General features: G+C 63.3%; 2 protein-coding genes across 3 annotated transcripts in view; one reads left to right on the top strand and one right to left on the bottom strand.

The window, feature by feature from the left end:
* Window positions 1-4,990, bottom strand: part of SLC26A11 (solute carrier family 26 member 11) — a 16,184-nt gene extending 11,194 nt beyond the window's left edge. The window contains exons 1-5 of the mRNA XM_059379107.1: window positions 4,908-4,990; window positions 3,697-3,932; window positions 3,017-3,209; window positions 2,647-2,732; window positions 162-241 (exon numbers count right to left, since the gene is read on the bottom strand). Of these exons, the coding sequence (XP_059235090.1) occupies window positions 162-241; window positions 2,647-2,732; window positions 3,017-3,209; window positions 3,697-3,930 (593 nt within the window). The 5' untranslated portion in view covers window positions 3,931-3,932; window positions 4,908-4,990. The remainder of the gene's footprint in view (window positions 1-161; window positions 242-2,646; window positions 2,733-3,016; window positions 3,210-3,696; window positions 3,933-4,907) is intronic.
* Window positions 4,991-5,061: 71 nt separating this feature from the next.
* On the top strand, window positions 5,062-12,423 carry SGSH (N-sulfoglucosamine sulfohydrolase). 2 transcript variants are annotated; one of them, XM_059379109.1, is made up of 8 exons: window positions 5,062-5,202; window positions 6,091-6,251; window positions 7,590-7,695; window positions 7,940-8,090; window positions 8,415-8,571; window positions 8,941-9,022; window positions 9,990-10,193; window positions 11,270-11,400. In XM_059379109.1, the coding sequence occupies exons 1-8, from the start codon at window positions 5,106-5,108 to the stop codon at window positions 11,314-11,316; spliced, it is 1,005 nt and encodes a 334-aa protein (XP_059235092.1). In that variant the 5' UTR covers window positions 5,062-5,105; the 3' UTR covers window positions 11,317-11,400. The 2 variants fall into 2 exon arrangements, with proteins under 2 accessions (XP_059235092.1, XP_059235091.1); XM_059379108.1 differs by having other exon boundaries at window positions 5,065-5,202; window positions 10,992-12,423.
* Window positions 12,424-12,488: the final 65 nt, after the last annotated feature.

The following is a 12,488-nucleotide window of genomic DNA, read 5'->3' on the forward strand; positions in this document are numbered from 1 at the left end:
CGTTTCTAACCTGCTCCTCGACGCCTGCTGGTGCTGCTCTGGGACCCAGTCTGGGCGGCCGGGCCCCAGGGGACTGGAATGCATGCCAGCTGGTGGGGGAACGGGGTGGGGCCTGGGAGAGGCTCCAGAGGGAATTGAGGGACCGCACGGCCAGCAGGTACCTGATCTCTCCGACCTTGCGGAACGTCTGATACACTTGCAGGAAAAACTGCCTCGGGATATCCTGCAGTCCCAGGAGGTTCTGTCCAAACACAGAAGGAGTGAGACAACCTTCCCCTGCAGCATCTCAGCACATCTCAGCCCCCTTCCGGGGCACAACCCACGGCTCCCTGGGAACCATCTGCCCATTCCCAAAGCTCCCAGGGGCAGGAGATCAGAATTATCCTCCAACGAAAAGGCATTTCACGTTCACAGTCAACGACACTTCTTGGTGAATAATTCTCCCTTGTGAAAAAATCAGCCTAAGTCATCTAAAAAGGAGACCAGGACATCCCTGTCCTGGTCCACGGTCCAGGTCCCTGTGCCTGCCCCATGGGCCCCACCGCCCTTGGCACGCCCCGCACCCCCTTGCCACTGGTCTGAGGCCCACCTGCCGGGTACTGCTCCCCTAGAGGGAAAATCAGGTGAAGCTTTGGGCAGAACCACCAGGGGCTCAGAGGGCCTCCAGGCAAGGGGACACAAGCAGGCAGGGTCCTTGGAGGGGAAAAGGGGCTCTCCTCTGTGTTCTAATTCTTTTTTTTTTTTTAAGATTTTATTTATTTATCAGAGAGAGAGAAAGGGGGAGAGAGCGAGCACAGGCAGAGGCAGAGGGAGAAGCAGGCTCCCTGCTGAGCAAGGAGCCCGATGTGGGACTCGATCCCAGGACGCTGGGATCATGACCTGAGCCGAAGGCAGCTGCTTAACCAACTGAGCCACCCAGGCGTCCCTCTGTGTTCTAATTCTTTATCCCACTTGAGAATGGGTGTGGAGTGTTAGCAGGATGGTTGAGGCCCAGACCCCCACAGAGTCAGATTCCAAGATCCCAAAACCCATGCACACAGCCTGAACGGGGACAGACTCCAGGGTGGAAACACTGGATTCTGGGACCCAGGGAGCTCCTGCCAGGGCAGGTCAGGAGAACCTGTGATTCCTGACCCCCACCCTGGCCCAAGGCTCTCAGATGGCTGTTGTGACTTAGTCAAGATGTTAAAGACTTAAGAAACCTAGCGTTGCCAACCATCTATACACAAAAAAGCTACCTTCTTCTATATGTTCTAACTGCAAAGGACACCGTTTCAAAGTAAAAGACAGATTATCCCATTAAGCAGCACCTGCCAGGCTCACCCTAACACACGTGCACACGCCACACGCACACGTCCGCCGCACCTAAGGGCTTCCCTCCTCTCTCCACACAGGTAATGACGGGCCTGCCTCGCAGAGGCATGAGGACAACCCAAGGCAAGGGAGGGTCTAGCCCAGCATCCGGCATCACAGGAGCACAGAGAAGGTCCGCCCCTTTCCTCTGCCTCGCCAGGGAGGCTGTGCGGGGCCAGCCCTGACCACGCGAGGCATGCCTCAGCGAGGGAGTGCAGACAGCAGGTCCTGAGACGGGGCAGGCCATCGCCTGCACACCTGGCTCCACTCCGCTCTGCACAGCCCCCTGAGCACTCACCTACTTCTGCACAGAGCACGGGGCTGGCCAGCTGCAAAGCAAAACCACCCCTGTGCTTTGGGACCTCAACCCCCAGTGAAAAGAAAACAGTCGCTGGTGATAACTAGTTCCGGGATTTCTTACAAATTCTCCTTAGAGATTTTACTTATTTATTCAGAGACAGAAAGACAGAGAAAAAGTGCGAGTAGGGGGAGGGGCAAAGGGAGACGGAGAGAGAACCCCAAGCAGACTCCGTGCTCAGCATGAAGCCCGATGCGGCTCAATCCCCGGACCCTGAGATCACAAACTGAGCTGAAATTAGGAGTCGGACGCTTCACCCACTGAGCCACCCAGGTGCCCCCCCGTTCAGTATTTCCCAGATGCCAAGTCTCCTTACGTTTCTGTTTCTAACACCACCTGTAAGAGAGCACCTGGCTGGCTTAGTCATGAAGCATCTGACTTTGGCTCAGGTCGTGGTTTCAGGGTCCTGGGATAGAGTCCGGTGTCAAGCTCCACGCCCGGCCGGGAGTCTGCTTCTCCCTCTCCCTCTGCCCCCCTCCCTCCGCTTGTACTTGCTCGCTCTCTCAAATAAATAAAATCTTAAAGAAAAATACTGAACAAAATGGAGAAAAAAACATTAAAATGAAATCCAGCTAAATGAGCACTAGCACGGGAGGACCAACTTGATCGTCAACATGTCGATAGGATGTGGACGGCCCGAGGCCGCGCTGGCCGGGGGGTAGGGAAGGCAGCAGAACCGAATCGCCCTGTGAGCACACTGGCCCCAAAACCCCAACAGGGGCGAGGCTGTCGCTGCCGGTCATCCCAATAACCTGTTGTACTGTCCCACCAGCACGCAGCATCTCCCCTGAGGGCTGCCGAGATCTGTGGAGACCCACGGGAGCACCTTGTGGTCTGAGGTTTGGAAGAGCAACCCGTCAACTGGCCCGCACAGAGAGAAGCCAGGCTCCGTCCCGCGACCCAGGAGGGGCCTGGCTGCCGACCAGCGTGCCTACCTTGATCTGCCCGAAGCCGATGGTGACAGTGGCAGCGGAGGTGAAGCCTTTGATGACGGGGTAGGAGACGAAGTCCAGCAGGAAGCCTGGCGGCCGAGAGGGGATACTGAGCTGGCGGCCCCAGCTCTGCCCAGTCCCAGCAGACGTGGGTGGGTGTGGGCTGGGAGAGGTGGTTTGGTGGGAGTGCGGTTGGGGACAGGTGGGCCACACACCCTGCTTGGACTGGTCTGGACGGTGGGGAAGGGAGGCTAGGGTCTGAAGCCCTGGGCACACAGGCACAGGGCAGGTAAAGAAAGGAAGGCCGAAAGCCAAGGCCTCTCCAGGAGGCAGGTGCCTGGTAGCCCCGGGCAGGAAGGTCTGAGAGTCTCACCCAAGTGCAGGAAGCCCATGGCTAGTTGGATGCAGCCGGACAGGAAGGCGAGCAGCACAGCGTAGGCGGGCTCGTGGAAAGTGTAGAAGGAGACCAGAAGGGACATGATGGCCGTGGGGCCCAGCGTCACATCCCGGGAGGTGCCCAAGAAGAAATACACGAAGCATCCCATGAAGGCAGAGTAGAGGCCATACTGGGGGGGCGGGGGGAGACAGCACTAAGCATCGAGGTGGCACACAGGGGGCCCCCAGTGTCCCGGGGGGGAGATGTCTGAGCACAGGGTCTGTGGGGGCCGTCCCGAGGTGGGCACAGCAGCGCACACAGGGCAAAGCGCTCACCCTCCGTGAACACGGTGTGGACCCGCAGCGACCAGGGGCCTCTCTCTACCTGCACTCAACTGGGTGTCAGCAGGGACACAAGGGCCAGGGCGCTTGCTCAGTCTGTGAGCCTAAGAAAGTGCTCTTGAGACCACAGTGAGTCGTCCTGCCCCGATGGACACCCCAGAACCAGCTCAGTTATAATTATGACAAGAGCAGTGACCGGCCAGCACCTGCCCAAAGGCCATCACGTGCTACAGACCGCACACCGAGATTTCTGGGGCCCCACGGGGCTGAGAATACATTCCCACCTGCTTCCGGGCAGCGGCTGCAGTGGGGGTGGGGCAGGCGCAGAGATCTCACCTGGGGCGGGAGTCCAGCCACCTCCGCGTAGGCCAGCGCCTGGGGAACCACCGTGAGCCCGACCGAGAGGCCCGCGACCAAGTCCATCTTCAGCCACCGCAGCGAGTAGTTGGGCAGCCAGGCCAGGATGGGCAGCCGCCTCTGCACGGCTGCCAGGGAGCAGCAGCGGGTCTGGGGGGCCATGCCGGCACCCGACGGCCGGGCCTGACCCAACGCCTTCACAGAGGAGGGCATGCCTGGGGGCAACAGGACCAGCGCTCAGGGTCTGGGCTTGGTGGGATGTAGCAGCGGAGCGGGGTCTGGGGCCCCGGAGAGGCACAGGGGTCTCCCGAGGGGTCTGAGCCACAGGGATTAAACACGCCCTTTCGCTGCTCTGAAAGGCACCCACACCTGGGCAGGAACGGACCGTAAGAATAACTGTCGCCCCCCACCCCGGCGCCAGCTCACTGCTCCCCCTGAATCGCACCTGCCCCAGCCGCGGCTCCCGGCTGCCCACGGACCTCGACCACAAAAAGGCGATACACGATTTCTCCGTGAGAAGCGCAATCGCTAATTAGACCCCGTCCCCCCCCCCCCGCCAGATAATTTAACTCTTTCTCCTCCCCACGGATTTAACCCGGAGCAGCGCGAGGAGCGGCAGGTCCACGGGGGCTCCCTCGCCCCGCGGGGTGGGGGCTGCCGCCGCCCCGGGCGCCCCCGGCGAGCCCCGCGCACAGGGCCGACTCCACCCTCCACGGCGGGCTGCGGCGCGGGCGGTGCGGGTCTCCCAGCCCGAGGCCGCGCCCACCCCCCACCTGTGGCTCTCTCGTCCCGCAGGAGCGCCCCGGGACTGAGCGGGCGCGGGGACAGCGTCCGAGCGCGCCACAGCCTCTCGGGTCCCGACCCACAGCCGCGCGCGGAGCCGGCCCCAGACCGCCCCGCACCCCGCACCCCGCACCCCGCCCCGGCGCTGGACGCAGCCCCCTCCCACCCACGAAGACGCTTGCCCCGGACCCGCGGTCTCCGGTGGGGACCCCGCGCCGCCTGACCGCTCCGGCAAGGCCGAGGACGGCGGGGACCGGGGGGGACGCCGTGGGGAAGGGTCCCGCAGGAGGAGCCCGCCCCCTCGGGCCCCGCGCCGCCCCGGCGACCCCGGCCCGTCCCCCAAAGCTCGCCTTCTCCGCCCCGGGGCCCGGGCGCCGGGCGCCGCTGCCCGCCCGCCGCGGACTCACCCGGCGCCGCAGCTCGGGGTCTCCAGGCGCCGCCGCAGCGGGGTCCGCAGGAACCGCAGAGGGAGGGGGAGGGAGGAGAGAGGGGGCGGAGCCCGGAGCGCACGTGACCCCCCGGGGCGGGACCTGGCGCGCGCGTGACCACGGGGGGCGGGGCAGTCGCGCACGTGACCGGGGCGGGGCGGGGCCGGAGCGGCCGCCATGCACCGCCGAGGGCCGGCCTGCGGGCTGCTGCTGCTGACCCTGGTCGTCTGCTGCTGGCACCGGGCGCGTCCCCGGAACGTGCTGCTGCTCCTCGGTGAGTGCGTCGCCGCCGCCCGTCCGGCGAGCCCTGCGCCCCTTCGCGTCTGCGCCTGCGCTCCCCGCTGACCCGGCCGGTTCGCGGCCGCCTTGCGGAGGGAGGCAGGGGCGGCCTCGCTCACCGCGGGTCCCGCCGGCCTCCAGCACCCCCGTGCGGCCTCCGCCCTGACCCCCACCCCACGCTGCCCAGCTCGGCGGGGCCTCGGCGCGGGAGCCTGGGCGGCTCTCCGGAGCTCAGCGGGGTACAGCCCTAGAGGGGCTGCCGCGAGGGGCGGGTGCCCAAGTCCGCAGGGACGGCTGCGTGCGGGGCGGCCCGCGCCCCTCCCCTGCCCCGGGGGAGCCCTGCAGGTTTGTTTGCAGACGCGGGAGCGCAGTGCTCCGATTCTGGCTGAAAAGCGCAGCCACCACCCCCGCCCTCTCCCCTAACCGCAGCCCTCCCTCCAAATCACAAGTTCCCCGGGCGCCCTGCTCTTCACGAGACTTGGCGCCCAGGGTCTGGCTGTCACAAGACGGCCCTGTTCTTTCCTCTTTTGAGGTCTGGCGTTCTGCCAGACTCACTCTTTCTGATTAACTTTGTGGTCTCCAAGCAGGCCTGTCCGCTGATTGTAGCATGAAACAGTTCTCCCCGACTCCCATCCGCTCCTCCTTGCTGGGGACACGGGTGCAGAAACCCGGCCTCCTGTGGCCACAGCGGAGCTGGGACCCCCGGGTCCTGCCCACTTCCTAACAGGGCTGCCTGAGTACCATGTCCTCGGGGTGCCCGTCCCTCTGGACATCCATCCCAAGCAGCTGTCATGCCGTCTTGGTCGTGCCCACCTGGGTATGCCACTTGCATGGGCTTCCCTGGCCCAGGCCTCCCCGGCCTCAGCGTCTCTGCCTTCCTCAGCGGATGACGGAGGCTTCGAGAGTGGCGCCTACAACAACAGTGCCATCAGCACCCCACACCTGGACGCCCTGGCCCGCCGCAGCCTGACCTTCCGCAATGCCTTCACCTCCGTCAGCAGCTGCTCCCCCAGCCGAGCCAGCCTGCTCACCGGCCTGCCGCAGGTGAGGGCCGCGGGGGGGGGGGGGGGGCAGGAGGAGGGCATGGTAGAGGGAGCACCCCTCCCTGACCGCTGCTGGGACGTTCTCTTCCCCGCCGCCCGAGCCCTGGCTCCCCTGTTCCGTGTGACTGTGAGCGGAGCACTATTTGTGCACCCCGATCGTCTCACCCTGTAGGTGGGCTCGTGATAACACCTTGTTCGTGGGATCGTTACGGGTAGGCCAAGCTCCTACTTCATACGTAAAGCGCCCAGGAAGGCAGGAAGGTGTCCGACACGCTCTCGCCCAGTGTTGACTCGTGTTACAGTATCGCTCAGGAGCCCGAGTGCCGGGAAGAGTTGCGCTTCCCCCGTGTGTTGTGCTAGGACACGCACAGCGCAGAACTCACCCTTTCACTCCTCTGTGAGCATCCCCGTCTCTCACGCTGTGGCGTAGCTGTGGTCCATCAGTCCATCTCCAGAACTTCCTCATCTTCCCAAACGAAAGCGGGGTGCCCGTCAACACTGCTCCTCACCCCCTCCCCCAGCCCTGGCGGCCGCTCCTCCCCTGTCCGTGTCTCTGAACCTGGTCACTCCAGTATCTTATGTAAGTGGAGTCCCGCAGTATGTGTCCTTTTGTGACGGCCTTTCTGCCGTGAGAGTGGTGCCCTCCAGGTCCCCCCATGCCGTAGCACAGAAGAGCCCGACTTCTCGCAGCTGAAAGGCCTGACTGCGTTCTGTCGTATGGATATGGCCTGTGTTGTGCACCTGTCCCCCCGTCCCTGGACACTTAGGTGGCTCCTGCCCGTGACGATGATGAATAGTGTTGCTGTGAACAGGGGACACGTTGTCTCATGACCTCGTCTCATGGCGAGCCGCTGTGTCCTGCATGTCCCCATCCGAGTCTGATGCCCACGTGGAGAGGCAAGCTGTGACCACTGCCCAGCGCCCCCCAGTCCCCTGAAGGCTCCTCAGGCCGCCGTGGGCTACAGGAGTGAGGACAGGGCTGCCCCATCTCACCTTAAGTCTTTTTCTAGTCTGACTTTGTGATGCATCGACTATATTTTTGGTGCTGTTAAAAATGCAGTTAATCGAGGTCTGGTGCTTTTTATTCCCGCTGTGGTGTGCACTCATGACCAAAGAGTTGACAAGTATAGGTAAACAGGATGAAAATAAAGGCCCCCCGTTATCACGGGTGCGATTTCCCACTCTGTGTTTCCTGCCGCTGTCTGGTGAAGTGGATGGGGCTGGGGGAGGCGGTGGCCTCTCTGGGGGTGCTGGCTGCTGGGGCTGGGGGGGGGCCTGGGAAGGGGCGGGCTAAGAGAGTGGGCGGGGCGGGCCCAGCCTCACGGGTGTCCCCCCGCAGCATCAGAACGGGATGTACGGCCTGCACCAGGACGCCCACCACTTCAACTCCTTCGACGAGGTGCAGAGCCTGCCGCAGCTGCTCAGCCGAGCCGGCGTTCGCACGGGTGAGCAGCCTCGTGCCGCAGTGGGAATGGGCCCCGGCGGCGAGACCTGGTCTTGAGCCGCCCTCCGCCCCACGTCTCATCCTCAGAGCACCCCATGGCCGGGGCCTTCTCCCTGGGCCCTGGGTCTGTGCGAACAGGGGCCTGCGCTGACCTCATAGAGGCCACTCCAGGGCACGGGGCTTGGGGGTGGAGGAGGGCAGTGGGATACCGTGGGGACCTGGCAGGCCTGTGTCCCCACCTCCAGGCATCATTGGGAAGAAGCACGTAGGACCGAAGACGGTGTACCCTTTCGACTTTGCGTACACGGAGGAGAATAGCTCAGTCCTCCAGGTGGGACGGAACATCACCAGAATTAAGCTGCTGGTCCGGAAGTTCCTGCAGACTCGGGACGACAGGTGTGAGGGGGCCCCGGCCCCTCCCTTGCACGGCCAGATCTCTGGGCAGTGAACCTGTGATGCACATCCCAGAGTCTTTAGTTGGGATCTTTGGAGGCCCCAGGTAGAGGAGGGAGCGGGGGGGAGAAGGCTCCAGAAACTCAAGTTGAAAGGAAAGGAGGCATGGCGAAGTTGAGGCGGACGCTCCCAGGGAGACTTCCAGTTCCAGAGGAGTGAGCAGTGCTGCGGGCTGTGCCCTCCTAAAGGTCGGGGCTCTCCAGAGTAGAAAGCCAGGTGGCACGTCTGTCGGCTGACCTCGGGACTCAAGCCCCCCTCTCTGGGCAGGCCCTTCTTCCTCTACGTCGCCTTCCATGACCCTCACCGCTGTGGGCACTCGCAGCCACAGTACGGGGCCTTCTGTGAGAAGTTTGGCAACGGCGAGCGCGGCATGGGGCGGATCCCAGACTGGACCCCGCGGACCTACGACCCACAGGACGTGGTGGTAGGAGAGAGGCCTTTGCAGTATTTCCCAGATGCTCGCGTGCCCTCCTTCTCCGTCTCTTAAATCCGAGGGCTTGACTGCCCTGGCCCCGGGTGTGTGATTTTGAGCACCTTTAAGAGGAGACTCCGTGACTCACTGGATCCGGGTTCCCGTCTGCAGAGCCGGGAGAGGGAGGGGTCGGGATGTGGAGTGACGTGTCCAGGAGCAGGGACGTCCTGGGCTCAAGCGTGCATTGGTGGAGGGTGGTCTTGGGCCCTGGGAGGAAGGCTGGCTCCCTGGTGTCCTGCCCCAGTTCAAGGACCGGCCACCCACACCCCCGGCCCGTCTGCCTGTTTCTAGCCCTGACCCCGCACCCACACGCCCCTCCAGGTGCCGTACTTTGTCCCGGACACTCCCGCGGCCCGAGCTGACCTGGCGGCTCAGTACAGCACCATCGGCCGCATGGACCAGGGTGGGTTCGAGGAGCCCGGGCGGTGGGGTATGCCGCAGTGTGGGCCCCCGTCCCAGACCAGAGCTCTGAAGTCACTGTGTCAACAGGACCGTGTCCCCCTGCAGGCCCTAGGGGACAGGACAGTCCTGCCTCTTTCCAGCATCGGGTGGCCCCAGGCGTTCCTGGGCTCCACGCCACACCCCCCATCTCTGCCCGTCTTCACACAGCCTCTCGCACGTCTCTCAGTGCTGCTTTTTTTTTTTTAAGATTTTATTTATTTACTTGACAGAGAGATCAGAAGCAGGCAGAGAGGCAGGCAGAGGGAGAGGGGGAAGCAGGCTCCCTACTGAACAGAGAGCCCGATGCAGGGCTCGATCCCAGGACCCCGAGCCCCCGACCTGAGCCCAGGGCAGAGGCTTAACCCACTGAGCCACCCACACGCCCCGATCTCAGTGCTTCTTCTATAAGGACACTTGTCATAGGATCTAGGGTCCTCCTGGCCACGTCGAGATGATCTCCTTGAGATCCTTGATGACTGCATCTGCAAAGACCCTTTCTTCAAACGGGGTCATGTTCCCAGGTTCCTGAGGGTTCATCTTCGCGGGGGCCACCGTTCGGCCCCCACAAGAGGTTGGAACCTCTATAGCGTCCCTGTTGGTCCCGTGAGTGGATGGTGACCTAGAGAGGGGGCAGGCATAGGAGTCCTGTCTTCCAGCCACCACCAATACTGCCCTGGTTATCCCCATGGGACAGGCCTGAAATTCCAGAAAACAAAACAAAGCCAGCGTCCGGCTGGTAGCGGCTGCGTAGGACGGCATGGGCGTGCTAAGGGACGGCCGGCGCCCCGGCCTGCTGCAGGACTCGGTGCCGGGTGGGACAGCAGGGGGCAGGGCCCAGCAGCCGGAGGAGGAAATGTGTGAGTCACGCACATGCCCGGCCCCGCGTGCCCGGCTGTGGCTGAGCTCTGCTGTCCCCTCTGCACTCCCAGGGGTTGGACTCGTGCTCCAGGAGCTGCGCACGGCAGGTATCCTGAATGACACCCTAGTGATCTTCACGTCCGACAACGGGATCCCCTTCCCCAGCGGCAGGACCAACCTGTACTGGCCGGGCACAGCCGAACCCTTGCTGGTGTCGTCCCCAGAGCACACGAAGCGCTGGGGTCAGGTCAGCGAGGCCTACGTGAGCCTCTTAGGTACGACTCTGCTGCTCACGCAGGGGCAGGGGAGGGGGAGGTGAAAATTCGGGGGCATCACCAAGTCCGGACAGTGCTCACTCCGCTGCCTTACGTGGTTCCCACACCACCTGGGCAAGGAAGGGACGGCCACCCATTCCACAGATGCAGTCCGGAGGATCAGAGAGGGCAGGGCAGCTGCCCACTGTCACACAGTTTGTGAGCACCGAGCTAGGATTTTAGCTTGGGTCTCGGTCTTTGAGGCTGTTGCTCCTCCCATGAGCCCACAGGTGAGTGTCACACCATCACACCCGCACACAGAGCTTGTTAACACCCGCCCACACACACCCAAGGCCCTGCCCCCAGAGTGTCTGACACTGTGGATCTGGGGTGGGGCCTGAGAATTCACATTTCTGACAAGTTCCCGGGTGGTGCTGATGCTGCAGGCCCCACGCCACCCCCGCTTTGAGGGGTCAGGGCAGCAGGGCCCACATCTCCCTATATCTCCAAAGCACAAGTCAGGGAGCCCTGTGGCCACAGCACAGGGCAGGAACCCACGAGCCCCCCCCCGTGGGGGGCTTCCTTACTGATCTAGAGGATTCTGGTACGATCCTAAATATCGCCAAGCGGGGGCCTCTTGTTAAAGGCGCTGTGTCCTAGAGGGCCAAGATGACTGTGCCAGGTGTGGGACCTAGTGCAGCTCCTCCCTGTTGGTGATCCTGCGTGTGAGGCGGCCCAGCAGCATTGCAGAATGGCTTGGGAGTCAGAGCGGCTTGCGGGCTGGAGGGCCACGGTACTGAGACACAACCTTCTCTCCAGATCTCACACCCACCATCTTGGACTGGTTCTCCATCCCCTACCCGAGCTATGCCATCTTTAGATCAAAGCCTGTCCGGCTCACTGGCCGGTCCCTCCTGCCGGCGCTGGATGCAGAGCCGCTCTGGAACACCGTCTTCGGCAGCCAGAGCCATCACGAGGTCACCATGGCCTACCCCATGCGCTCCGTGCACCACCGGACCTTCCGCCTCGTGCACAACCTCCACTTCAAGATGCCCTTTCCCATCGACCAGGACTTCTACGTGTCGCCCACCTTTCAGGACCTCCTGAATCGCACCGTGGCCGGCCGCCCCACGGGCTGGTATAAAGATCTCCACCGCTACTACTACCGGGAGCGCTGGGAGCTGTATGACAGGAGCCAGGACCCCCACGAGACCCGGAACCTGGCTGCCGACCCCCGCTACGCGCAGGTCCTTGAACTGCTGCGGACCCAGCTGGCCAAGTGGCAGTGGGAGACCCATGACCCCTGGGTGTGCGCCCCTGACGGGGTCCTGGAGGAGAGGCTCTCCCCCCAGTGCCGGCCCCTCCACAACGAGCTGTGAGCATCCTTGGGGGCACATGGGTGGCTGTCCCAGACCGCGTCCCCACGCGCCCCATGGGAGGAGGGCTCTCCCTGATGCTGGTGTGATTCGGCCGCTGCCTGGAGGGGAGCAGGTGTGCGCCCTGGCCCTTCGTGCCCCCATGACAGGGGACACTGCTGTCCTGGTGTCTGAGCCGGGTCTCAGCACGGGGATTCCAGGGGATCCAGGAACAGGGTGGGGCCCCCAGTCTGGGACAGGTGAGGATGGTTGTGATCGGGTTGGGACCTGGGGCTTGAGGTCCTCCTCCCTCCTCGGGGTCCCCACGTGTCCTGGATCCTTCGCCTGAGAGGAGACGGGGCATCCGGATGTCGCGTGGGTGGCAGCAGGGTTCAGACTACACTCCGTGTAGGGACACAGTATCTGCCTTTTATAAACCTCTGGTTTTGAAAAAACCTGTGACCAAGCCTGGGGCTTGTTTTGCTTTGCCCCTCGGTCGTTCCTGACCCTGGCTGGGTTTCTGTGAGGCCACTGATTCCTGGTGGGCTCCCTGCACGCCCGGTTTCAGTCCGTGGTCTATAGGCCAAGCTCGTCCTTCTTTTTGGATGTCCGAGGCTGAAGAGCCTGTCCTCTGGCTCGGGCCGGCTCTGTCCAGCTGGGCATGGGGCTGTGGCACGGGTGTTGGCCACAGATGCTCCAGCCCTGCCCAGCGTCCCCCTGCTGTCCCTGGTCACAGAAGGTGTCCCTGGAGAGCCTAGAGCTCGGGGGCTTTTTCCCTTGAGTGGGTGGGCTTCTACCCTCCCCTCCCCCACAAGTCCACCCTGGGGGCACAGACGGAGAGCCACAGTGCCCGGTGCTGTAAAGCTTTGTATTTCAGTAAAACACGCACAAGGTTATTTTCTGGCTTATTTACAGTCACGCCTGCCTCAATCCCAGAGCAGCTTCTGGGGCACTCGGGTTC

This window comes from Mustela nigripes, chromosome 16 (genome assembly GCF_022355385.1).
Source record: "Mustela nigripes isolate SB6536 chromosome 16, MUSNIG.SB6536, whole genome shotgun sequence".
Lineage (NCBI taxonomy): Eukaryota > Metazoa > Chordata > Mammalia > Carnivora > Mustelidae > Mustela > Mustela nigripes.

What these genes read in the sequence shown, in the direction of transcription:
- SGSH (XM_059379108.1), top strand. Translation starts at nt 5,106, where the DNA reads ATGCACCGCCGAGGGCCGGCCTGCGGGCTGCTGCTGCTGACCCTGGTC. An exon ending in CTGCAGACTCGGGACGACAG is followed by an intron (nt 8,091 to 8,414) that starts GTGTGAGGGGGC and finishes CTCTCTGGGCAG; the next exon opens with GCCCTTCTTCCTCTACGTCG. An exon ending in ACGACCCACAGGACGTGGTG is followed by an intron (nt 8,572 to 8,940) that starts GTAGGAGAGAGG and finishes ACGCCCCTCCAG; the next exon opens with GTGCCGTACTTTGTCCCGGA.